The 26,211-nt window shown below is 53.2% G+C and overlaps 1 protein-coding gene across 1 annotated transcript in view; it reads right to left on the reverse strand.

The window, feature by feature from the left end:
* Positions 1 to 15,927: 15,927 nt before the first annotated feature.
* KCNK12 (potassium two pore domain channel subfamily K member 12) overlaps positions 15,928 to 26,211 on the reverse strand; it is a 42,056-nt gene continuing 31,772 nt past the window's right edge. Inside the window, exon 2 of the mRNA XM_028517316.2 lies at positions 15,928 to 16,985. Coding sequence (XP_028373117.1) covers positions 16,084 to 16,985 — 902 coding nt within the window. The 3' untranslated portion in view covers positions 15,928 to 16,083. The remainder of the gene's footprint in view (positions 16,986 to 26,211) is intronic.

The following is a 26,211-nucleotide window of genomic DNA, read 5'->3' on the forward strand; positions in this document are numbered from 1 at the left end:
CAGACTCTGCCCTCGGTGGTGGATCAAACAGAACCCACCCCCGGGGGCCCAAGGGCCTGCCTCCCAGCTTGTCCCCTCTCATCTCCCAAAGTGCAGCCCCCACCGTATAATCCTTGCACCACTCCAGAGCAGCAGGCATCCGCCCAGCTGGAAGTCCCGCCGCTACCAGGAGCGGAACTCCCCATCACCCAAATCCTAATATGGTCCCTCAGAGGGAAGTGGCAAACCAGGGACCTGGTGGCCTAGGAGTGTCCCGGCACCTGTTCCCTTCTCTGTGTCTGACCTGACACTTTGCAAAGAGAAACTCGGTTGGTTTTGGAAGATCCTAGCACAGTCCCAGAGGGGTTTAATCTCTCACCACTGGCGTATGACCTGACTGGGGGTGACTTGCAGAGGGTCCTCTCCCGCTGCTGCCCCGTGAGGGAAAGCGGGGACTTAGCGGTTGTCATGCTCAACATCACATCCGTCTCGGGGGAACATGCAATCCCAGGTCGGGACCCTAACCAGGTGACGGCCCTATCCCACTGGGACAGGTGAAGGATGAGAGGGAAGGGCTCACCAGACCCATAATGGTTACTGGTCTCAGAGGAGAGATGAAAAAATGTACCATTAAGCCTGTTAATTATGACAAAATAAAAGAGGCCACACAAGAAGAGGTTGAAAATCCTGCCCTTTTTGGGGACGATTCACTGAAGCTTTACGAAAGCACACCAACACCACCCTGTTGATGGGGGAGCGCTTCTGGGGCTGCCTCTTTTCCTGCAGGCAGCTCCAGACATAAGGAGAAAATCACCAAGGCTATAAACTTGGGACCTCTGACCCCTCACTGAACAACTGGTAGAAATAGTTTTCAGTATTTTTAACAACGCAGACGGAGCAGAGGAAGAACAAAAAACCACCCCGTGGAAACAAAGGCTCACTTGTTAGCCTAGGCTTTCAGTCTTACACCAGCTCAGGGTCCCCCTGCCCCCAGGCTACAACGAACAACAAAGGGGCGATGCCATTCCCAAGCGCCAGAAGGACACCAGGAAAGGGAGAGCCCGCAATGCGCTCAGCTCTGCCTAGACCTCCAGGACCACGTCCTCTCTGCAAGAGGGGAGGCCATCGGAAAAGGGAGTGTCCTAGGCTCCAAAGGGACCCTGGTGCCCATAAAGCAATGATGGTCGGAACACCCAAGACCCAAGAACTGACGGTGCCCCAGTCCTCCTACTGCCCCGCTGACCATCTGACCATCACGCCAGAGGAGCCTCAGGTGAGCCTGGATGTGGCAGGTAAGGCCTCTACATTTTTATTAGACACGGGGCTGCTTGCTCTGCTCTGACTCACTCACCAGGGCCTCTTCCAAAGCCTGTTTCATCACTGGGGTGCATGGACGTCCTCAACGCTACCATCTCACTCAACACTCCCTTGGCCCCCGCTGCAGCCTGGGAAATCTCACCTTTAGTCACACCTTTCTTGTGGTTCCAGGGTGCCCCATTTACTCATTCGGGAGGCACACCTTGTCTAGTGGAGGAGCTACCATCACCCTAGGAACATCAGCCATAAAACATAATGAACCCGCGTTGTGATGCCTGACGGCCAATCTAGTTTCTCACCCTGAACCCGAAAGTAATAATACTCCAGAATCTGACCTCGGGCACGTCAACCCTGAGGTACGGCAAACTGGAATACCGGGCAGGGCCACAAACCTACCCTGTCAAGGTATCAGTGAAACCGGGGGCGTCCTACCCTAACAAGAGACAAAGCCCCCTAAAACCTGAGGCCATACAAGGGACTGAACCTCTCACTGAAAGACATTCCATGTGTGGGCCCCTCAGACCCTGCCAGCCCCCCTCCCCTCCCCATCCCTCTGTGCAGTGCCCCCTTCTCCCAGGGCAGAAGCTGATCGGAGAGCTCCGGTTCGTACAAGACCTGAGGGCAGAGAACGAGGCTGTGACTCTGGTCCATCCTATAGCTCCAACCCCCCCCACTATCTTAACTCAAATCTCAGGAGAAGCCAAATATTTCACTGTATTAGATTTAAAGGATGCCTTTTTCTGCACCCCCCTCTGTCCAGGTTCTCGGTACTTGTTCACATGGAAAGGCCTAACCCCCGCACTAGGGAAACACCAGTACATGTGGACTATGCACCCTCAGGGCTTCAGAGGACATAAAGTCTCTCCCAAAAAGGCCCAAACACCATCCCAGTGGGCCCACTGCCTAGGGTTCCTGCTCACTCCAGCAGCCAGGACCCTGTCACCCCGCAGAAATCAGACCAGGCTGGCCCTCAGAGTCCCACGGAGTAACAACAGCTGCGAGGGATTTTAGGGATGGCTAGTTTCTGTAGCCCGTGGACACCAGGGTTCGGGCTCATTGCTAAACCTCCCTATGAGTCTTCAAAGGGAGACAACGAAGACCCTATAGACTGGACCCCTGAGTGCCAATCTAGAAAAGCCATTTACCCTGTACCTCGCAGAGAGACAAGGCACAGCACATGGAGTCCTTTCCCAGAAATTAGGTCTGACTCCAAGGCCAGGAGCTTACTTTTCAAAACAACTAGGTCCTGTAGCAGCTGGCTGACCATATGGTTACGAGTTGCAGCAGCCTCTGCTCTAACAGGAGAGGCTGAGAAACTTAGCCGAGGGCAGCCACTCGAAGTGCGAGCCCCCGTCAGGTACAAGCTGTGCTGGAAATAACGGGACATCCATGGCTCATGGGGGGAAGGCTAAGTAAGTTTCAGCCTCTCCTCCTTGACTCTCCTAAATTAACCCTAAAGGTCTGCCAAACTCTCAATCCTGTAAATAAACAAGGAAACCCAGGTCTCACATCAATGCATACAGACAACTGAACAAGTATATTCAAGCAGATCTGACCTACAAGAGGAACCTTTCTTTACATAACCCTGAAGTGGAACGGTTTGCAGACGGCAGCTGTTCTGTACAAGACAGAGTCGGTCTTCAGGAAGTAGCAGAGGCAGAGCCCCTGCCCCCACTACTTCAGGCCAAAAACCTGAACTCCTAGCACTCACTAGGGCCTTACAATCAGGAAAATATCTCTGGGTTAATATCTATACTGATTCAAAATATGGGTTTGTAATATTGCATGCCCGTGCTGCTATTTGGAAGGAAAGAGGACTTTTAACAGCTAAAAACTCCCCCATGAAACACCGTGAAGAAATGTTAGAATCCCTGGTGGCTACAACGCTCCCCCAGCAAGCGGCAGTAATACACTGCCAGGGCCACCAAAGGGGAAACACGGAGAGGATCAGAGATAATACACTGGAGACCCGATAGGCGGGTGTTAAGGGATAACAGACTTTTATTGCCTCAAAGCTTAAAATGGAAATGCATTAAAATGCTCCACGAAGACACCCCCTTGGGGAGAGATGCCCTTGCCACCCTCGTCTCCCAGCCGTTTGTGACACAAGGGCTTCATAAACCTGTACAGGAAATGACCCGAGGATGTGTAGTGTGCTCCAAAATAACCCCCAGAGTCACCTTCCTCTTCCTCCCCTCTTGATGCCAATGCAAGGCAGGAGCAGCTCTCCTGGGGAGGATTGGCAAATCCATTTCACTCAGATGTCCCCAAGGCTAGACTTAAATTTTTGCTCCTGTTTGCAGACACTTTCCCTAGATGCATGGAAACCTTTCCTACCAGAACAGAAAAGGCAACTGAGGTGGCCAAATACTTGCCAAAAGAAATCTCACCTAGGTTTGCTCTTCCAAGAAGCTTTCAGAGCGACGATGGGCCCTCTCGTAGCCAGGACCACACAGCAGCTGGCTCCAGCTCTAGGGATCGACTGTCACTGACACTCATCACACAGACCCCAATCCTTGGGTGCGGTAGAGGAAGCTGATCACACCCTGGGAAGGACCCTAGGCAAGCAGTGCCAAGGAAGCGCTGAGTCCTGGGAGTCCGTGTTACCCGCCAGCCCCAGGGGGATGAGAGCTGCACCCGAAGGGAAGTTACGAGTGAGCCCCTTCGGGCTGCCCTGTGGCAGGCCCTTTCTCAGATCTGACCGCTCGTAGACGAGGAAGCCCTCCAGCTGTTACCTTGCACCACGAATCTGGGACAGGTACAAAAAGTATTACAGGAGTATGGGGACAAATTCTACCTGTCCCCGATACAGGCTGCTAACGCAAACAAGTTAAACCAGGAGACGAGGTCTATCCAAGAGCCTGGAGAGCTGTCCTGCGTCTCAGCCACAACCCGGATGGAAGGGCCCGCTTCAGTCCTACTAAGCACCCCAACTGTAGCGAAGCTTACAGGAAAAGCCAGTTGGGTCCACTTTTCTCAAATTAAATGAGTCCCCACGGGAACCACAGCCAGACGCTTAGGCTTGTGAACCCATCGGGGACCCCAACCTCTTCTTCAAGAAACAAGAACCTGTCACAGAGAAGTAAAGTGGTGATTAGGCCTTTAATATAATTGTCTTCCCGATATTTCTCATATTTCTGTTGGACTTCAGATAGGGTCCCAGTGCCCCCTCCACTAACCAACATTTATTTTTCTTGATTTTACATCCCTACTGTACTTGGGACCTTTGTGAGGAGAATGGCAGGCAAGTATACTAGTAAGCTTCTCCAATATCATTGCTACCAGAAATCAACTTTCTCATTGCTGGATCTGCCACAGGGAGATGGTCCTGAGTGCAATGGCCCTTCCCACCTCAGTTTCAAACTATGACCCTCCCCTCAAATCTGACTCTATTTTCAGCATCCCCCCACACTTTTGAAAAGGTCAGTCCTTTTTCACTAAACCTCCCTCCAGTTCCCACTGGCTTCCCCTGCACCAGCCTGACCTTGGTCATTAATCAGACTGACGACCAGTCGGTACCGAGGCTTTTATGCAAGGTCCTCAGGGAACCCCACTGTCATTGTTTTACGCCCAATTACTGTGTGTCAATAAGCCCGAACTAGGTGATTCTGTACCATCTCTGATACATCCAGAGACTTTTTCTAACAGTGTTTCTTGTACCCCTCATGTGGCCCACTGGTGTTCACCAAGCCAATCAGGTGTCTAGGAAGTTAAGTCTCGAAATGACCCCGGACCACTGCAGCTCTTGCAGGGAGAAAGTAATGTCAACTGGAAACTTGTGTGCCAAGTCGCCACAGCACATAGAGCCCCCTCAGAGCCAAGGGACCCCCTCCTAAAAGGGGGGCCCTTCTCCCCTGACTGCAGGGGAGACACCTACTGGTGTAAGGTTGGGCCCTATGAGCCTGGTGTTCGACAACATATTCCCAGCAGGCGTGCACCCCTCGTGGATACCTCTTCCCCTGGGACACCCCCAAAGTAGCCGGCCTTATAGCAGACCTTATACCGAGTTCCACCCACCGTTACCTGCTCTAGCCTACCCATGTGTTGGCAGCACACAATTTCAAGGCCAGCACGCCTTAGATTTTCTTGGCCCCCTGAGGGATTTCTGTCACTATTTGCAGTGCCACTCACCCTCAAAAGAAAAGGGCAATCAGTCACATAGTAGCTGGCATAGGGGTAGCCAATAGCCCAGCAGCTCCATGGGGAAGGTTTGTCTACCGTGAGGCCGCCTTAAGGAATTTAACAGACAGCATAGCTGCTCTAGAAAAAAGTACTAGTGATGCCCTCAGAAACTTACACTGGTCTCTAGATTCTCTCACTAATGTGGTGCTAGATAGCAGACCAGCCCTTGATGACCTGCTGGCGTCAGGGAGAGGGGTTTGTGCAGTCATCACGAAAACCTGCTGCACTTATATCAACTCTTCAGGTCAGGTAGATGAAGACATCAAAACTACCTATGGCCAGGCTGCCTGGCTTCATACCTTTGGAAAGAGGAACCCTACTGCCAGTTCAGTCTGGGATGCCATGAGGTCTGCTCTCCCCTCCCTTGCCTGGTTTCTACTCCTCCTCGGGCCCCTACAGTTATAGTCCTCCTCACCTTTGGACCATGTCTGTTTAACCTTCTTGTCAACTCCGTCACCTCTAGGATACAACAGTTCCATATCACGATGACGATGCTGCAGGAATTCTGACCCATCCCAGCTTGGGGAGAGTCACCCAGCAGCCTCCCTGTTGCAGTCTCAGACCCCAGCCCCTTGTCTCTCTCATATCAGGCAGGGAGAGGCATCCACACCCTGTGTGGGCAGGGCCCACGACCTTTGTCAGCAGGAAGCAACTACTGAAGATCCACTGACCAACCTCCCAAATCACCCCTAAAAGACTTTGGGGATGTGAGTCTCTGAGGGAAAAATGAGGCAAGTTAGTAAAAAGCTAGGAAAATTGCTTAGCAGGTGGAATAGGGAAACTGAGACAGATGGCCAAGCAGTTTATAGCCAGACAGTGTCACCAGGGTGGAAGGCCCCTGGGCCCTGCAGGGGGCAAAACTGGGAAAACCAGGACCTTGCCCTTAGTGTACCCTTCCTTCCCCCAGCCTTTCCTTCCTTTAGATAAGATCTAGGAGATAACAGGTAGGCAGACCTCAGTTGTATTTCTACTCCAGGCCCAGAAAAGCAGCAAACCAGACCAGAGACACTGCAGCTGACCTCAGGACCAGCTGCATCACCCCTGCCCTGGAGCCCACCAATCAATTAGAGGAGGTCACCAACCACCCTGAGAGGGCTCACCTGCAAAGCTGATGAAACTGGATTCGGATCCTCCTCTGGGACCTCCCCTCAGCTCTTCACCCTCGAAAGCTTTTAGGGTGGAGGATCCAGGGCATGCTTTCCCTCCCCGCCCTGGGAGCACACTCACACCTTTTCCCTCCCCTCTTCTCCCACAAACCTGCAGCTCCTAAACTCTGGGAAACCCTGCAAGGCTTGTAACCAGGACAGCAATGGGCAGCAACAGTTCATCTGGGGAACCCCTGAACCTGTCTGCAAGGCCCCCTTTTCTCTGACTTCTCAGTGAGCTAAAGCGGCCCTGCCTAGACTGCTTTCTTCCCTATAACATTCTCAGAAAGCCAAGGCAGCCCACTAGGCTCTCCAGTTGCTTCTTCTATGCTCATGCCTTCCTTGCTACATTGTCCCCAGCTTTAATAAATGTATCCTCATAGTCACCTGGACTCACGTTGTGAAATCTTTCTGTATGTAGTCAAGAACCCACACACTACCAGTAGTCCAAGGCAGACCCCTTAAGGGCCAGGCCCCCTTTCCGGTAACACAGGAGTGGCTGACCCAGGTGGAATATGGCCATGTCCATAGGCTGCTTTTCTGTGTGGCTATAAGCGGCTTCCTGGCTGGGTGAGCCCAAGCAGGCAATGAGAGGCCAGTGATGCTTGGCTTGCCCTTTCCGTGGCCAGATGGCTTATGTTACCACCGCCTCTGAGGGGGCACTGAGACATGGCAGCAACTCTCTGGAGTTTCTGCCGCAGGAGCGAAGCCCTAAATGGCATCAGTGGTAGAGCAGCCAGGTGTGAACCCGGCCTGGAGTCTGTGTGCGGGCCGGGCTGGGGCTGCAGTCAGAAGTCAGAAAGGACCCAGGTGGGGGTAGGGGCTCACAGGAGGCGGGGGAGGTGCCGGCGCTTCAGGGAAAGAGGTTGAGGGGGACTGCAACGTGCAGAGAAGGCTGCACCCTAACACGTGTCCAGGCCCCAAAACTTGATTCTGCCAGAGCCTTCGCATCATTCTCATTGGATGAATAAAATTCCAGAATAATATTTTCCCCTTTTTATTATTTTGATTTTTTAACTAATGGAAATGGAAATCCTTTATTAGGGAGAGAGGGATGAGGATAGGTGGGCTGGGAGGGGCACATATTCCAAGGTTCTGGATCAGAGACGCTCTCTGGCTCTCCAGCCAGTACTGTTCTCCCCGCTGCCCTCTCTCTCTGGATGCTCCGAAGAGAAGGGAGGGGAGCTGGGATGTGAGAGAGGCAGACAGATTGAGAGGCTCCTGCAAATGCTGGGGTGTTTGGTTAATAATATTAGAAGCTGGTGGAGAAGGTAGAGACCCTGTCACATAAATATTAAGTCAACAAATATTAGGCGTTTCTTAGAAATGTGTCAAGGGATGGCTAGAAAATTGTTTTTTAGGGAAGAAGTGTTAGATCTTATTATTCAGCTTCAGTTCTCTGAAGACGGAGTCATCAGGGTTGATCTATGATGTGCTCAAATGGGCTTCCCTGTGGCCTTGATCTGATTATTGTGGTTCCTGTCTCCCTTGGCTGGCAGCCATCAGAAATTCTCAGTCATTTACACTTTGGTGTGAATATGTAGCTGTACTCTCTCCCAGAGATGTCTGCATTCCAAGACTGAACTTTCCCCCCAAATTTCTGTTGCTGTAAAAGGCATTTCAGCCCTCAAGGAGCAAGGAAGGGGTTTATTATGGGTAAAGAAACAATGTTAGCCAACATTTTCCAATTGCAAGTTTACCTAACTCAGTCCACAGGAGTAACACAGGAATAACAAAGGTGGAAATTGCTGGCTAGCTCACACTGATGGGAAGAAAGCTAAGGAGGCTCCCAGGTGTGGAGGAAGCGCTGCAGGTAGGCAGGCCTGCCTCTGCTTCCCTTTGCATGGTGGCCTCCTGCCTTCCTGCCGGCAGACTCTCCACCTGGCAGAGGGGTACTGTGGGAAGATGGACTTTATGAAGCTGATCTGGGGCAATTTTAGGTGGAGGCGCAGGGAGGGTGGAGTGTGAGTTAAAAAGGTCTAGAAGCTCTGATGTTGATTGAACACTTGACGTGTGCTTAGTGCAATGGAAGAGCTAAATTTTTTTAAGTATCTTTTTTTTAGATTTTATTTATTTATTTTTAGAGAGAGGGGAAGGGAAGGAGAAAGAGAGGGAGGGAAATATCAATGTGCAGCTGCCTCTCACACACCCCCTACTGGGGACCTGGCCTGCAACACAGGCATGTGCCCTGACTGGGAATCAAACCGGTGACCCTTTGGTTCACAGGCCAGCAATCAATCCACTGAGCTACACCAGCCAGGGTGGAAGAGCTAAATTTTGAAGTTTAATTTAAATTTATTTAAAATGAAATAGCTGTGTGGGGCCACTGGCTACTGTAGAGAATGGACTCTATTTGTTCCAGAGGAAGCAGAGACCAACCACAGCAGAGACCTTGAGTCGCAAGGGTTTGGTACGTGTGTTGAATCTGCAGCTTTTGGCAGGGAGCTGGCCAGTCCCCAGTGGGACACATGTCCTTCCCTCCTGCAACCAGATGGCAGGTCCTGCTCAGCTTGGTCCTTGGGGAAAGAAGTGGCCACAGAGAAAGAAGTTGTCCATGGTGGGTCAGGCACTTGGCAGATATTTTCTAAGGGAGGTTCTTCACAGGAACCCCACGGAACTCTCAGAGTTCTCCTCCCCTCCCTCCCGAGCCCGAGTGAGCATCACATGCCAGCCCCTTGTTTTGCTGGCACGGGAAGGAGCCTCAGGGAGGGGAAGAGGTCTGCTCACAGCCCCAGAAGTGAGCAGAAGCAACCTCTCATTACCCAGTGTCGGTTGCCTTGTGGTTAAGCCTTTCTTTAGAGATTCCACCAACATCCCTCCTGTGAACATTTCCCTCAAAATGGAGTGGGAAGGGGCCAGGGATGTGGTTTTCTTTGCCAAGGTTCCCATTCTCATAGACAAGGAAGCACTGTGCAGACGCCAGTCCTGTGGATCAGCACACAGTTCCCGTCTCCGTGGCTTCCCGCTCCTTCTGCCCCCACACTCCTGCTCCGCCCCCACCCCGCCCCCGCAGTAGGCACAGGGGGCTCTCTCCCCGGCTCAGCTTGGACAGCCTGCCCCTGAGAGCCTTCCCTGACATCCCTGATGGCCTGTCTGCAGCCCAGGCTGCCCCTCATCCTGCCTGCCTGCCTGCCTGCCACACTCGGTGCCCTGTCGGCCTCTCCTGAGTCTGGAGTTCAGGGACAGCGAGGGCTGGGCTGGCTTTCTCACCGTCTCTCCAGCCTCTAACGTGGGGTGCCTGGCCCCAAACTAGACAAATTCCTTAACCTCTCTGACCCAGGGCAAAATGGGAGAAAAGTACTGAATTCCTCGGGTTGATAGGGCATAGTGAGGTAAATATGCAAATCTCTTGTCCAAGGGCCTGACTGGGTAAAGGTAAGTTCCTTTTTCTTATCTTCTCATTAGGAAAACAGATATTTTCACGGAAAGGTAACTGGCCGTGGAAGGGAGAGGGTGGGCAGTCCATTCGGGGAGGCTGGCTGGCGGTCTAAAACGTCATAGAAATCGCAGGCCTTGGAAGTTGAAAGGAAGGCAGGCACGAGTTCATGCAGCTGAAACGCCTGCCTGAGCTGATCACACAGCTGGGCCGGGAGACCCCAAGGGAGAAGAGGGCTGGTGGGTGGGCTGAGCCCAGACCCCGCTAGCGGCAGCCAGCTAATGAGTCTTAGGAGAAGCAGGAAAATGGGAAGCTCTCTTTCCCGAAAGACTGTAGGCCAGTGTTTTTCAGATTGCTGGGGGTGATTCATAGGCAGGTCGTGAAATCAATTTAATAGCTTTGACCAACATTAAAAAGACCAAAAAGACCAAAAGACCAGAAGACCAGAGTGGATGTCGCTGCAGCTGAAGGAAATCTTTTGGGTTGGGGAGGCTAGAGGGTGACTTTGCAGATTGAGGTGGGTGGGGTCAGGATTTGAGTGACCTGACAATTACTGCTCATCTCTAGGGCAACCTGAAGGAAAAGGATGACTTGGGGCAGCCTCAGTGGGGCTTGCACTATTACAATGGTGATGGCGATTAAGGTGGTGTCAAAAAGGAGAGGCTCGCAAAGGCGTTGTGGACAGCAGTAATCATCCGGGTGGGGCCTTCTTCCCCAGCTGGCCCTGCAGGAAGGGTCCCCACCAGAAGTGATGGGGGCTACCTGGTCCCTTAGTCTATGAAATGCCTCTTTTAATGGTAACACTGCATTTATGGAGCATTTTACACTTTTCAGTTCCCAGCCTCAAGCCTCAAGACTACTTTTCACAAGACTCCTTAGAGGTGGGGGGGGGGGAACAATATCATTATCCCATTTTAGAGATGGGGAAACTGAGGATCTGAGCAAACAGAGTGACTGCCAGACACGGGACTAGAATTCAGACCTCTCAGCTTCTGAGTGGGTGCCCTTCCCACACGGCAGTGTGAGTGCTTTGTGTTTAGGGTCTAGGTTCAAGACCTTGGTTGCCGGTTAGAATCACCTTAACAGTTTCAAAATATGCCAGCGCCCTCCTGCACTCCCCTTAGATCACTGAAATTAGAATCTCAGGGGTGGAGGGTGGGGCTGGGGGCCTGGGCACCAGTGTCTTTAAAGCCGCCTTTGGAAAGGCTAGTGCACGGCCAGGGCTGGAAACCAGGGCCACAGTGGGGACCCATCCCCCAACCACCCCAGCTCCAGTTTTCTGGACCCTTCTGCCTTCTTTCGGGCCCTGGCTATCAGAAACTGGCCTTGGCCCAGTCTGGCCAGGCTGCCTGTGAGCTTCCTTGGAGGGGAAGGAACCCCCTCACCACCCCCCCAAAACTCCTATGGATGTCACTGTTGTTTTGCAGAACAACCCCTCTGGGAGCTGCCACTTAAGCCCAGTCTTCCAAGCTGAAGTCCCCTGGGGCCCCCTGAGATGAGGTTTGAGCCGGGAGATGGGGAGGCAGGTGGCTCTGACAGACAGAAAGCAAACAGCTCAAGGGGTGGCAGGCTGCATTTTATTCATGGTTAATTCAGACACCCTTCAAGTCCTCTCTTGGAGTGCTGCTCAGAAAAATAAATGTATTATTTAAGAAACCCTGCAGGCTTGCCCCGCATGCTCTACCCACCCCTCCTGAGAGAACATTTGGCATAGAAAATAATTTGTAAAGCCAGGGGGAGCTTCCTAGGGAGGGGAAGGAGGGAGGAGGCTAGAAGATAGGGGACACAGGGCTTGGGTCAGGTTAGTGCAGAAATCTCATCACTTCTCAATGCACAATGACACCGGCTGGGTGCGGGGCTGCAAAGGGGCTGCGATGGAGCTGTGACGCTGCACGCACCTGAAGGCGCCAGAGCTGCTCCAGGGGCAAGAGTCCAGGCCCCAAGTCCATGCTGATGCGCTGTCCTGGGGTCGGGAGTGGTTTCAGCAGCCCTCCGTCCCTTCCCACCCCATGGCATGGAGTGCGCCTGTTACATCATGTAACCACTGCAACAAGGAAGCCCCAGCTCCTCTTCTGGACTCAGAAGTGCCCTAGGCGATCTGCTGGATGTGCTTTCCAGACGGTGTGCATGTGGAATTGTGCTTTTTGTTTGGTAAGAATGTAAAAAGTTACAGTAAGACGAAACCACCTGACCCACAGCCCCTCCAGTCCCTGCCTCTGTGAGCTGCCATCTGCCTCGGGTCCCCAGAAGCTTCTCATTTGGCCCTGAGAGCGCAGTCACCCCTCACCCCAAAGCACGCAGGGAGAGGGCCTCTGCTAGCAAGCCTCACTGAGGGGCACGGGAGCTCGGGTAAACTAGCAGCCCTTTGTGGGGGTTTCACTTGGCTTTGGACACGGGCTTCTGTGTAAAACATCATGCAAAGTGTACATAAAATTCCCCCAAGGCAGAGCAGAATTTTCCAGGCTCTAGTAGATCTCCAGTGAGTTAAAAATGGAAACTCTCTTCTTACAGTGGCCCAGACTAGAATTTCTCCTTGGGGAATGGGACTAGCCGCTCTTCGTAAGGCCAATGAGTGTGTGTTTTGCTGTGATGTGTGATGCTCAGGCCCATCAGGCATTTTCCACAAGCTGAGTGCCCAAGGCTGCCTGAGACTTCTGCCTCTCTTACCAGGCCAGGAGGCTCTGGCTTCAATCAGAGGATATAGGGGGCCGAGTCAGGACCTCACCTGGCCTTATTAGCAAGCAAGGACCCCATGGGTGGCTTCTCTACTTGCCTGCTCAGCTCTGAGAAGGCCTGGCTATTCACTAAGACCCCAGCCTCTGCATGGCCACAGCTGGGTGGCAAGGGCTTCTTAAAAGCTTGTGTCCAAAATAAAATAAATAAAATAAAAAATTAAAAATATAAATAAAATAAAATAAAATAGTTATATATATATATATATATATATATATATATATATATAATTATTTAATGAAAGCCCATGCCATCTCTGCCCCATGGCCCCAGCACTGGAGGGGTGAGTGTGGGCCTAAGGTTAGGAAGCAACGCCTGGCACCTGGGGAGTTGTAGACTGCAGTGAGCAAGCTGCGGGTCAAACCGGAGACCCCCACCTGGCGGGCAAGGCCACAGCGTCTAAGAAAATGGAGCCCTTTCTTAGCCTGAGGTTCTGAAGGATCTGCACCACAGAAGGGGGCCCTTATCAATACCGCTGTTCCTGAAATGATAGGAAGACCCCACCCCTGCTCGTTAAGGAGTTCTGGTTCTCGATGCCCACCCTAGAGCAGGGTGTCAAACAAGCCCTTTAGGTGTGGGTCTAGGCTTCATGAATCCCCTCAAACTTGGGAGTCTGGCTTTCCCTAGGAGCATTCCCTGGCATCTGGGGCACTGAGCTCTTTGGCCTGAGGTGATGGACAGTGATGGGGGAGGGACCAGGAGAACTTGGGCAGAAATACACGCCTGCCGCTGAGCTACCTGAGCTACCACTGTATGTTGGAGCGTGGTCTTTCTCTGGGAGGTTGCTGAGAGGGAACGGTCCCTTCCCTGCCTCCTCAAACCACAACTCTGGTTCCTTCAGAAGCTTGCCCAACCTGCCCATAATCTCCTCCTTCCAAAGGCAAAGGAAAGGAAAGGAAAGCAAAGGAAATGGAGCGACAGCAGCTAAGGCTGAGGCACGAGCACTTTAGGATAGACTTTAGGAAGAACTGCTGCCAAAGAAGGTTTTGAGATTTTTCTTCTGGGGAGGCAGGTCCTGGTTCCTCCTGTGGGGATGGGATTCTGGGTAGTCCTATGTGCTGGTCAGCGGGATCACCTGGCCACCTCTTTGGCCCATCTAGCTCAAAGAGCCTTGACAGCTGGGTCATAAGCCCCCTGTGCTGTCGTGGGGGCTCACTCCCTCCAGGTGGGCTGCTGTTTGGCCTGCTATTGAGACCTCATGGTCCAGGTGCCTCTATCATGGGGATCTCTACCTCCCCATCTGGATGGCTCAGATCCCCAAGTTATTTCTCATTGCCTAGGTGACACCTCTAATTGGATGCCTTTTAATCTTTCGCTCTTTTAAAGGGATATATTTGACACCTTATTTCTAGGTCCTGTGAGAGGACCCGGCCCTAGAAAGCGTGTGCCTGTGTGTGCAGCCCCTTCAGCGAGACCACAGCCATCACTGAGACACGGGGCGGTGGGGGGGGGGGAGGGGGGAGGGGGGCGGGGCTCAGGAGCTGCCCGACAGTCCCAATGGATCCTCTGGAGGCGGGGCTCCCAGGACTCCTTCCCTTCAGAGGAAGCAGCCTGACCTCTCTCCCCTCCGCTCTGCCTCACTGGCTTCACCCCAACTAGGGCTTGTGTTTTCAAACCTATTTCAGCACAAACTAGAAATTACCCAAAGTAGCTGGAGAGTCACTGAGATCCCAACTTATCTTTTTTCTTTCTGCCATGAACTAGAAGGGGAATGAAGAGGCTGACATTTAAGTGTGACTCTTAATAGTAGTGTGTGTGTATTCCAGGCTCATATGCTTCCCTCACTGCCAGGGAGGGAGATCTCATGGCTTTCGATGCTTTTCGGTGGTGTGAGGTGTCCAGTGCTTTTCTAAGACTTCCTGTCAGAAGATACATATGTGTATATATATATAAATATAATATATGTGTGTCTGACTAGACTATCACATTTGTCCTCGAATCGTTGTCTTTTCAGATGAGAAAATGGGCTGAAAGAGTGTTGTTCCTTCATATCCCAAGGTCCTTATCCTTTCAATAAAGGATGGGCATCTGACCTTCCCCCAGGTCCATGTGGCAGAGGGTGAGTCTGGGAGAACCTGTCTGTCAGCTTGAGGATCATTCAGACCTGAACCTGAATCCTAAAATTGCTTTCATCTTGCTGTTCCACCAGCTCCCTCCCTCCCTCCTGCCTTCCTCTACCTCCAATACACACCGTGTGTGGAGGAAACAACTTCACCTGATTACCAGTGGGGGCCAAATAAGATTTAGAATGGGATGTGCCCTCAAAACACTGTGGGTTCTGGAGTCAAGTTCTCTGACATTGTAGGACGGCTGCTTTGACTTCCTGGTGCTGCGGGCCCTGGTGCCTCAAGGGTGCAGCTGGCGCAGCCCTGAGTCGGAGAAGGAGGGGAGGGCTGGAGGCTGCGCTCTGCACCATCAGGCTCTCTAAAAGGGAAAAACGTTGAACTGATCAATGGGAGTTAGGGAAAAAAATACACACTAGCAACGCAAAATGGATGATGCTCGTGAAAGAAAGGAGGGTTGGGAGACTCAGAGACGTAAGGGGAGCCTCTGAGATCAGGCAGCTGAAGCGGAGCAGGGCTCCTGCAGCCCAGTGCTCCCCTCCCGGCAGGCAGGCCACCCTGGGTTTCTTTCATCCAAAGTAGTTGAATGTGCACTGCGCTAAGTGAACCACAGGCTGAGAAAGGCCAGCTAAGCCCCTTACCACTGCAATTTCCAAATCTCGGGGGAACGCCGCAGTCCGCAAGTTGGTTCTGTGTTTCATCTCATTGCGTAATACTACACCATTCTGTGTGTAGCGGCTGTGCTATATATATACATCGGGAGGTACCAGATGGCTCTCCCCACCCCCACCTGTCAAAACTGTGACTATATCACTTCTGACGACCAGAAGGAAGCTGCTAGGCTGGGCCAGGATTCTAAATGCTGCGGAGGTAATTCAGAGCCATGTAAAGTTGCACCATATGTTTTGGGGTTGCCGGCTGCTTATGTGCATGGGGCCCGAGTTTCATGCCAGTCTGCAAAACCTAGGGCTGGCACTCTCCTCGCTGCGGTATGCACCAGGTGAGGGATTGGGTGCCACTTTTTCTCTCCCTGGAGGAGAATCTACTCGGGGTCACGGTTCTCCAAGAGGGGACCCACAAGTAAAATAGGTTCCCCCAAAACCTGCCACTGATAACATCAGGCCTGGCCAAATAGTATTTCTTTAAAAAAATTTTTTTTGGTTTCATTTTATTGGATAAAGATTAAGAAAGCGCCAGCGTCTGAGAGAAGAAAAGCAAGCCACGCCTGGTGGTACACCAGCCTGGCGAGGGTCCCTGGCGCAGCAAGAAGGGCAGGCAGGCGGGCAGTCTACCTGGAGGCGCTGGTCTCGGCCAGGCGGTTGTTCATAATGCCCAGCGCACCCACGCCGCCCGAGAAGCCGTTCTGGCGCGTGTTGACGCACACGCTGCGCGGGTAGCCGTTGGCCGTCTCGGACAGCTGCTTCTGCAGCAGCGCCAGCGACACCTTGTTGGAGGCGGTGAGGTCGCGCATGGAGATGAGCTCTCCTGACAGGCGGCGGCCCTCGGCGTCGCTGTCGCCGGCCGCGGGGTCTACGCCGAGCGCAGCCAGGCGGCGGCGCAGCCGGGAGCCGGGGGTGATGGCGTTGCGCCGTGCCAGGGGTGCGCCGGGTGCAGGGCAGCAGCGGGCGCAGCAGCGACAGCTCAGCTTTCGCAGCATCCAGTTGAGCACCTGCTTGATGAGGATGGAGATAACATTGAAGAGAGAATAGATGCAGCACACGCCGAGCAGGATGAAGAGGAAGTTTCCCAGGCGGTAGAGTCCCTGGTTCCTGTAGGCGGCGTGCTGGCTGCTCACCAGGTCCCCGAAGCCGATGGTGCTGAAGGTGACAAAGCAGAAGTACAGTGAGTCCATGTAGTCCCAGCCCTCCACGCTGGTGTACATGGCCGAGGCGCAGCACGACAGCAGCACAGCGAACAGGCCCAGAATCAGCAACACGTGGTACACTGAGGGCTTCCAGCCTGCCAAGCAGTCGGCCTCCGAGAGCGCCGAGCCGTGGCGGAAGGTGGCGGGCAGCAGGCCACTGCGGCGCAGCTGACGCTCCCTGCAGGTGCGCATGATGAAGGCCAGCAACGAGATGATGCGCTCCAGGAACAGGTTGAAAAACAAGATGGTCCCGGCGCAGCCGAACAGCCCGTAGGCTATGAGGAAAGCCTTCCCGCCTACAGTGGCGGGTGTGGTCATGCCGAAACCTGCAGAGACAGGACAAGGGTTAGTGAGGTCCTGGTTGGACAGGAGGTCCTTACTGGGTGCGTGCTCTGATTATGCAGGTGATGACATGGTTTCTACCTTGAGTGGCATCGCTCAGGTGGAGAGGAGTTAGTATGTAGACATTTCTCTCCCGTAGTGGCATTCGACATTATTCCTGATTTTGTCAGCCCATAGGCTGTTGTAGGAGACATGGCCCCTCCTGTTGGGGATCTTAAGTTAAAATGGGTAGGCCAAGCCCTGGCTGGTGTAGCTCAGTGGGCTGAATGCCAGCCTAGGAACCAAAACGTTGCTAGTTCAATTCCCAGTCGGGGCACATGCATTGGTTGCATCTGGGTTCCTAGTTGGGGGCCTGCGAGAGGCAACCAGTCAGTCCATGTATCTCTTGCACATTGATGTTTCTCTCCCTCTCTTTCACTTTCCTCCCCCTCTCTCTAAAAATAAACAAAACCTTTTTAAAATGGGTGGGGCAAGATGGTCACTAGGAAGGACTGATCAGGACACAAAACAGAAACCACCGCACCAGTACAAACCACGGAGATGCCTACAAAGCAAGTGTCAGCTGCTCTCTGATTCCTCAAATCGGTTTTTTAATGTAACCAGTGGCATGCCTCGGCCTCATCAGGATAGAATTCCATTAAAGGCTTCATTTTTATGGAATTTCAATTTCTGGGGACCAGGGAGAGTGTATTCAGTCCAGAGAGCTATATTTGATGGTCTCTGAAAAGAGGCTTATGCAACCGACAAAAGGATTGTTTGAGAGTGAGTCCACAGTCTTCAGAGAGTAAACATGTTTTGCTGTTGAGTGTCAGCTTCTTCTCACCCAAGGAGCCATCACCCCTGCTCTCACCTGCGAATGGAAAGGTTTTGGTCCAGTGCGGTCCTGTGCTGCTTCTGTCCTGGCAGCTCGGCTCTGTGCCTGGCAGCTGCTTATTGCTTCGAACTCTTATAATTAAGTCTTAATTCACCCACTTACTCAAAGCACAGTCTTTAAAGGAGATTCTTTATCAACTGATTTCTGCAGAAGGCCTGGCTTCCCACCAGCAGGCTCAGCCCGTGCCACGCAGCGCAGCACAGAGCGGGAGCTGTGCCCCCGCCCACTGGAGCCCGCAGCCTGCCACTGGCTTCAGTTCCTTTGTGGCACTCGTGGCGGCCTGACTCTGGTTTTAAGAGGGGGTTAATCTCTTGGTAGGAAGATTCACTGCTGCTTGGAGTATGCGTTGAAAATGAATCATCTGCCTGAGTAGCACTATGGCACCTTTCAACACCTCTGCAGCAAAAGGTCAGGGGCTTCCCTCTTTCATTCGTACCCAATGTCAAGAGGGCTACCTGTGCACTGCTAGTGGGGTGGGGCAGCCCTGGGAAGGAGGAAGTAGAGTTTTGTCTCTCTGGGCTTAGTATTTCCTTAAAAGGGCCCGAGAGAATATTTTTTTCAGAATAATTCCTTAAACCTGTGTGCTAATCAGTCTCTAGATTCCCTGGAAGAAATGCCCACTTACCTGATCATGGTCTTGATCTTATGCCTAGTGGCTCAAGTTAGGAGAAAATTTTATGATTGTGAACCCACGTTGAGGAAGATGGATTATATCCCTAGATTCAGAATTTGGCCACAAGAGAGTGAAAGACCAAATTAGCCATGTAACCAGGACTGTCTCCCGAGAGCACCACAAAAGCCGCCATTGCTCTTAGAAAACCAAACTGCAGTCCTCCAGGGCTGAGGCTCAGTCATGATTGCTATCCCCAAGAGTCCTCTCTCCTCTTGTGGCTCTCTTCCCAGAGCCTGTTGCTGGGGACAGGGGCCACTGCTCCTGCTTGAATGTTCCCACCAAGGTGGACACATCACCTGTGGCTCGGCACAGCTGGGACAGGCGGGGCCATTCAAACCAGACTTGACCCAGGGCTTGGGCACAGCAGGAGGAGCAGACGCTGAGGGCACCACTGTTTCTGGCTAAGAGGCTTGCTGGTTGCTCACAAGCAGGGTTCTCATCTGCCCCTTGGAGTCCCCACAGGACTGCCCCTGCCTGACCCACCCTCTGAGTCAAAGGTCATCTCTTCCTTCTCCCAGAGCATCCTCAGATCCCTGCAAACTCCTCTTTGTCTGGACTCTTGGATTCCACCCCAGGCTTCCCTTTGGAGTCGGGTCTCTTGTTGAGCATGTGTCCCCCTGGGTGTCCCTAAAGATGGAACCAGAATGAGACCTTTTTCTCTACTCCCCTTTCTCCTTCCCCATAGAGGTATGGCCTTATGCTAGGGCCCCTACATCGCAGCGCCACCAGATACACAGCTGCGAGACCAACATCCACCATTCATCCCTCCGCAGACAGTGACATGGTTTGGCAGGCTTCCTACCAACTAGGCTCGGGGATACGGTGGAAAACAAGAGAGACAGTCTCTGCCCTCATAGAGTCTCTGGGCTGCCTTCTCAGAGTTTTCACACAGATGCTCAGCCCTCTGCTGCCAGCAGCTCATCCCTGGGCCAGGGCACAGCTTTGCCCTTCTGCCCCCGAGGAGAGTCTGGGCCAGGACTTGTCCTGGGGTCTCCTCATGGTCATGACTGCAGGCCCAAAATGAGGCCAAATGCTTGACCAGCGGTGGCACTCTCTTCCCAGAAGTGGACAGGCAGGTCACGAGGTTCTCTGACAATGCAGAAGGCACTCAATGCAAATGTCCCTCTCACTGCTCCTATTGCTGAGGTCTGACACCTGTGCCCGCTTTGCCTCCCTCCAGGCCACACTGTCAGCTCAGCTCAGGAGACAGGTGGAGGGGGCATGGTGTCCCCTCCTTCCCCACTAATAGACTCAGAACTCTGGGGGATGCGAAGGCCCCGGGGTCAGGCTTCCTGCTGGGGTCCCTGCCTGGGCTGCTGCCTAGCCAGATGCTTCCCAGTGTGGGAAACATCTGGCTAGCCCCCCATGCTCTGACAATCTGCGGGGAGTCAGGATGCAGGATGCTCTGGAGAGGGGCCTCGAGGCTTCAGGATGAGAAAAGACAAACCCGGCCACCCTGAAAATCCTCTCCTTCCCCAATCATACCCTGCAGAGGCGTAATCCGTCCCCAGCTTTGCACCAAGCCTGCTCTTTTGTTTATGCCACAATTGATCTGCCATTCCCGTTTGCAAAGAGCAGACACTTGGGGGCTTTATTATGCCACTTTGACAAAAGCTGTTAAGCTCGTTCCCACAGCCTGTCTGGTGCCGCCCTTGCAAATGGGGGCCCTGGTGACAGGGCCTCTGGAGTTCAGCTCGGAGAGCCTGGAATCGAGATGGGGAGGCCAGCACTGAACTGTATGGTGGGCTGTGGGTGGAGCCTCTGTGACACATCCCTCTGGTGGCACATCCAGTCCCTTTAGCCACCTTGCGAGGGAGGCATCATCAACCCCAACAATGTGGGCCGGGACTCGGGTCAAGGGCATTGACGGTACTCGCCCAAGTCATAACTTTAAAGCTTTTTCTGAGCTGACCCTGAAGCCCTCCCCGCTGCACCAGAAGATGGGAAGTCTTGGTTCATCACCTCAGCCACCTCTGTAGCACCAACTCTGAGGGGAGAAATATAGCTGATGGTCCAATCCAGGATACTTGTGGGAGTAACAGGGTGCTGCTAACAGTTCCCCGGGGACAGCACGTATAAACCAGGGCTGTTCCAAGCAACTGGGATGTATGATTCAAATGCACATTCCAAGGCAAGTCCCACTCCAGAGGTTTATTTAGTACATTGAGCTCTCACTATTTCCAGGCTCTTTGCCAGGTCAGAAGAGGGGCCCAGGAACCTGCATTTGGCAACTGTCTCCTGATGCTTCTGTTGCAAATGGGCTGGCACACTTCCTTTAAGAGAGAATATTATATCCCTGATGACCTCCCTGGGTGAAATCTGCCCTGCACTGTTCTCTTAAAGGTTTATTGTTATCAGGAATCTTTCTACTCTCCAGGCAATGAGGAAATGCTGTATAAATTAGGCACCGATAGTTACGTGCTGACTGAATGACTGAAAGGAAACACTTTAGGAACTTTAAAGGCTGGGAGTTAAATACCAGAAAGAGCAGGAAAACTGGAATGTGCCGTCAGTGAGCGGGGGAGGGGAAAGGCAGTGTTAGGGTTGCCAGATACAATACAGGATGCTTCGTTAAATATTACTATCACTTCAAGTAATGACTTCTTTTTTTAGTATAAGTGTCTCCCATGTGATTCGTTGTTCATCTGAAGATCAAATTTGACTGGGAGTCCTGTATTTTCATTTGCTAAGTCTGGCAACCCTGCCATGGGCCCACTTGTCTGTAAGGCGCACTCCTCTGAGAAGCCTTTCCCAACATTCCCATCTCCTCCCGTCCTTCCTGACGGGCCAGAGGAGGGACTGACAGCCTCACTTTAATAATGAAGCAGCCTGAAGCTCACACCCAAGGCCCAGTCCGCAGCCCGGCCTGCCAGTGCCCCTCCCTCTCCAAACATGGAACAGGGGGAGCTGTGGGGTGGGCTGTGGGGTGAAGGATGGGGCGTCGGGTTGCTCCGTGACCGGAGCCCAGACACTGACAGCGGGGGAGGAAAAGGGGGGCTTCTGGCAACGCTCCGTGGAGGAGCCGCTGGACTTGAGAGAACACTGGGCCAGTGAGCCTTCCCTAGGACATGAGCTCCAGCCCCGGAACCTCGGCGCTGTCCACGTGTCCTTGTGCAAGTCACCCTTCAGGGGAAGACATCCAGCCTGGAGAAGTCCCAAACCCCTCGGGAGAAGTGGGGCTGGAAGAACGGCTGGGGAAAGTCGTGAAAGCGCTCGGTGAGGAAGGAGACTGCGGAGGGGATAATAATAGCTGACGTGTGTGGAGCCCTCACTGCTTCCAGGCACTTTGCCAAGGCTTCACGTATACCAGTGCATCTCGCCCTCACTACAGCTCTGTGAAACACTCATTCATTCTAAGTCACACCTTTTTCCCTTGAGTTTCAACCTCCCTGAAATCAGGATAGATTTTACAATGAATGACCCAACAGTGTATGTGATAGCATTTTGAATTCTTAATGGTAGGCAATAATGGTACATGTATAATTGATGGAGATGTGACAAATGACAGAGGAGTTATTATCATCCCCAACTGTGAGATTAGTAAATGAAGTCACAGTTAATAGATAAAGACACTGAGGTTAAATCACTTGCTCAGATCACAGATCACAGAACAAGCAAGTGGCAGGGCCCAGACTGGAGAGTAGAGGAAGCAGCTTGAGATGAGGGAGAAGTCCAACGCGAAAGAGTTCGGAAGAGAAAGAAGGGGGTGGCTTCCGGCTGGTATGGCAGTTTTTCACTCCGGCTGCACAACAGAATCACCTGGGAAACAGAACCATCCCCAAGGCCTAGGCGCAGCCAGACCAGCTCACGTCAGGATCAGGGTCAGGGCTGAAGTCCTTTTGGTAGAATGACTGACAAAGAGAGAGAGGAAGAGGAAGAGGTATTTGGGTTCAGTCCAGAAGGGTGGGTGAGATTTTGAGAGGGAGGAGTGGAGACGTGGCTTGAGCGAGGCGTGGCCCGCTGCGAGAGTGCCCAGGGCTGGCCATGTGGGTGGTTCAGTCTGGCTGGCTCCCACCTGCAGCCTGGTGCCTCCCCCACACACAGTGCGCAGGGAACACTCGCTGATGGCTTGTGCAAACCTGTGCAAGAAGAGGACAAGGCTGAGGGAACTACCCCCTCCATCTCGTCCTGGGGCTGAACTTCAAGGGAGCTTTGTGGGAGTGGGAGCTTCACCTGGCTTCTCTAGCAGATTTTCCAGCACCTGAACCTGGCGTCTGGCAACATGCTTTGCCTTTTAGAAACTGACAAGCACTGGAAACCTCCAGCTGCGGAAGATAAACTCAGCAAGTCTCCATTCCTGCAGCTTGGGAAGCACTGACATCACCTTTCTTGGAGAGTCGAGAGCAGAAGCTAAGAGCAGGAGCTGTGGACTCACACCCTGGTGCTTTCCCTTGCTGGTGGAGCAATGTGAATGGGTTACTTCTCCCCTAAAAATGGCCTGGGGACTGCCTGCTTGAAAGGTTGTTGTGAGGAATAAATGAGGAGGTGGTTCCCACATGCTTTCCACAGTGCCCAGGACAGGGTAAGTGCTCAAAATGAAGCAGGCTCAATTGGGAAACACCACGGGTGAGGTGTGGCCCTTGGGTCACAGCTGAAGTACCTTACGGTTTCACCTGAGGCAAGATACAGACAGGCCATGACTAGGAATTTTGGTGACAAGGAAAAGCTCCTGTATATATACACCCGCAAGGGCGAGTCTATCATTGACTTGCTGTCCTTCCTCCTCCCTGGGCCTCAGATTCCTCGGTGGTTCCAGGTGAGTGGCAACAACCCCTCTGAGCTTTCTTCAGGCTCTGGCCCCTGGGCTGGGTGAGGGGGCGCCACCTTCTCTACCTCCTCCAATCCCTAAATTGGGAGTGGCAGCGGGGTGGGGAAATGGAGCTGTTGTGGAAGAGTTGAAACGGTGGGCTGCTGTACATGTTGGTGTTCGTGGATTGGTCTAAACTGCAAGCTAGTGGATGGACCGCTCCCTGAGGGCCGCGTGCCTGGTTTCCATTGCTCCACAGCCGGTGTGGGCCAGGCCCACACTGGGTGCTCCGTGACTGAGGCCAAAGAGGCAGCGGCCAGCAAGACTCATGGAAAAAGTGGGCCCCTCACCATTTTCCTGCTTGCTTTTGGCTTGTTCTGTGGGGGCCTTTGGGATGATGCACTCTGTTTGAAGAGGGCAGGAGGGCAGGGGGTGGTGGCTGAGAGGCCAGGGTCTAGAAGACTGAATGCCACAGGCTGCAGGCTGGTGATTTTTCACATCAGACAAGTTTGGGTAAACTATGAGCAATGGGCAGGTGGCCCCGAGAATCGGCTTTGGACCTGACACTACTCTCCTCGCCGGTGGAGTGACCTGAACCTCTCCCGACTTTGCGCTTCATCTGTGTGGTTGAGGTTTTCTCCCCTCACCAGAAATCATTCAGCCAAATGAGTTATTAAAGGCTGGTTAATGGCTCCTGCCTCCAGGGCAGCTCCTCCTTCTCCTCGCCCTGGAGTCGCTGTCCATCCAGCTCAGGCCTGGGAGCTGCAGCTGCCGGAAGACAGGTCGAAGAGGGCTCGTTTACACAGAGCCCATCCTCTGTCCTGGCCCCTCCCCTCGCAGATCTGTCCCCATCTCTCTGATGACTAATTCAGAAGTGAGATCACCACTCCTCCTGCCCCCCACAACAAGAGCAGAGCCCTAGCTTCAGCCCAGAGCTGTGGGAGAAGACTGAAATCCAGGGTCAAGGACGGCGGGACAGTCGCTGTTGGGGCAAAGCCCTGGCCAACAGGAGCTGGAATGAGGGGAGGAAAACCACGATGTGACCCTGGCTTTGTTCCCTGCTCCCCCACCTCGGGTCCCCAACACAGGGCTGTGATAGGCCCGGTCACCTCTCAGAAGAGCAGAGAGACCTGGCTGTGGGAAGAAGGCAGGTCCGCCCACCTCAGCTTGGAGCTGTCAACACCATGTCACTTGAATCACTTTTACCTCAAATCATTTATCATAAAGGAGCAGATTTTTAAAAAGGCAACCTGTGGTGGTTCCCATAAAGCAGGGACTCCAGCTGTCATGTGGACAGTTCCAACTTCCCTGTCAGTTTAGTTTTCACACGCCTGGAGAAGCACCCCTCATCCCCGCCCATGGGAAGGAGGGCTCTGTGCCCGGGCGGCAGGGAGGGGTAGGAAGAGGGGCCCAAGTGCCTGAGAAGTTCAGGAGGACTCACTCAGGCCCAGGGGCCTTTGTGCTTGCTCTGGATCTATCCACGCTGTCCCCGGCACTCGCCTCCTCCCCTCCCCTCTTCTCACAGAAGGCAGCCTGGTTGGCTGCTCCAGTGGAGTGATAAAGATGAGAAGACAAAATGCAAACAAACCCACACTTTAAAGTCGCAGACAGGGAAGTGCTCTAGCGGTCTCTGCAGAACCCTGTGTCTGCCCTGGTGGCCCGCCGACAGGCCCCCTGCTGTACAGGCTAGTGAACCTAAGGGTCTTGGTTAGGGCCTAACTGGGTCCGGAGGGACTGGACCTGCGGCCCCTGGACTGATGCTAAGGGGGTGAGGGGCACCTCCTTCTCCAAATGGGGTGGGACCCAGTTTCTACTGCACATTCTGCTCTCAGCCACCTACAGGGAAGGGAGGTGGACGCCCCCTCCTGACCCCCCCACCAGCTCACAGGAAGTGAGGGATGGAGGGGCTGGCTGTAGGGAGCCCCTAGCCCATGCCCAGCACTCTGACTGTACTTTCACAGATGTATTATTCCTCAGAGCAACTCCTGGCCAGTGGGGGTCATGCTCATTATTCAGCTGAGGAAACCAAAGCCCAGAAGTACAGTGACGAATGAAAGAACAGCACCAGCAAGCAGGCCCAAACCACACACCCACAGCTCTTTCCAGTCCTCCTCCTGAGGCCCAGCTCAGCCTTTGGTTCAGAGAGCACAACTGTGATTTTGCTCTGAAACCTGCAAGTGACTGCACCAAGCTGGAGACTTGCACAAAAAGCCTGCCCTGGGTGTGCGGCACAAGAGCTGCAGATCTCAGGCAGCAGGAGATGGAGGCTGGGGCTCAGCGGTGTCAACGACCTTGTCCAAGGTCACAGAAAATGGCAACCAGGATTCCCACTCGAGTCTGCCTGACTCCAAGTCCCACATTCTGCCACTCATCACCTTGCTTTAGCCCCTCCCCCTGTTTGCACCACGAGGCCTTGTTGACCAGGATCCCAGGCTCGCGTTTTCTGGAAACAGTTTTTCTCCTTCTGGTCTGTTCTGTACATTGTCCCGAATCGACTGCATCAAAGCACAGCTCTACCAAGATCCCCCTCCTGCTCAAGCCACAGCAAGCTCCCCAGTGACAGGAGGAACTAGAGCTTCTTACACGGGCACCCAATGCCCTCACCCGCTTTGCTAGCATCGTCCTTCCTCTTTGAACCTTCTTCAGGGGTCCCCCACAGACTTTTTAAAAAATCATTTATTTTTAGAGAGAGGAAGAGAGGAGAAAGAGAGGAAAAAGAAACATCAACATGTGGTTGCCTCTTGGGCATCCCCCCTACTGGGGACCTGGCCTGCAACCCAGGCATGTGTCCTGACTGGGAATTGAACCAGCAACCCTTTGGTTCGCAGGCCAGCACTCAACCCACTGAGCCACACCAGCCAGGGTTGACTTATTCACAGATACGTACTCATTTGCCCAGTACAAAAGCCTGCTCCG

The sequence above is a fragment of the Phyllostomus discolor genome, chromosome 6 (genome assembly GCF_004126475.2).
Source record: "Phyllostomus discolor isolate MPI-MPIP mPhyDis1 chromosome 6, mPhyDis1.pri.v3, whole genome shotgun sequence".
In the NCBI taxonomy this organism is placed as follows: Eukaryota; Metazoa; Chordata; class Mammalia; order Chiroptera; family Phyllostomidae; genus Phyllostomus; species Phyllostomus discolor.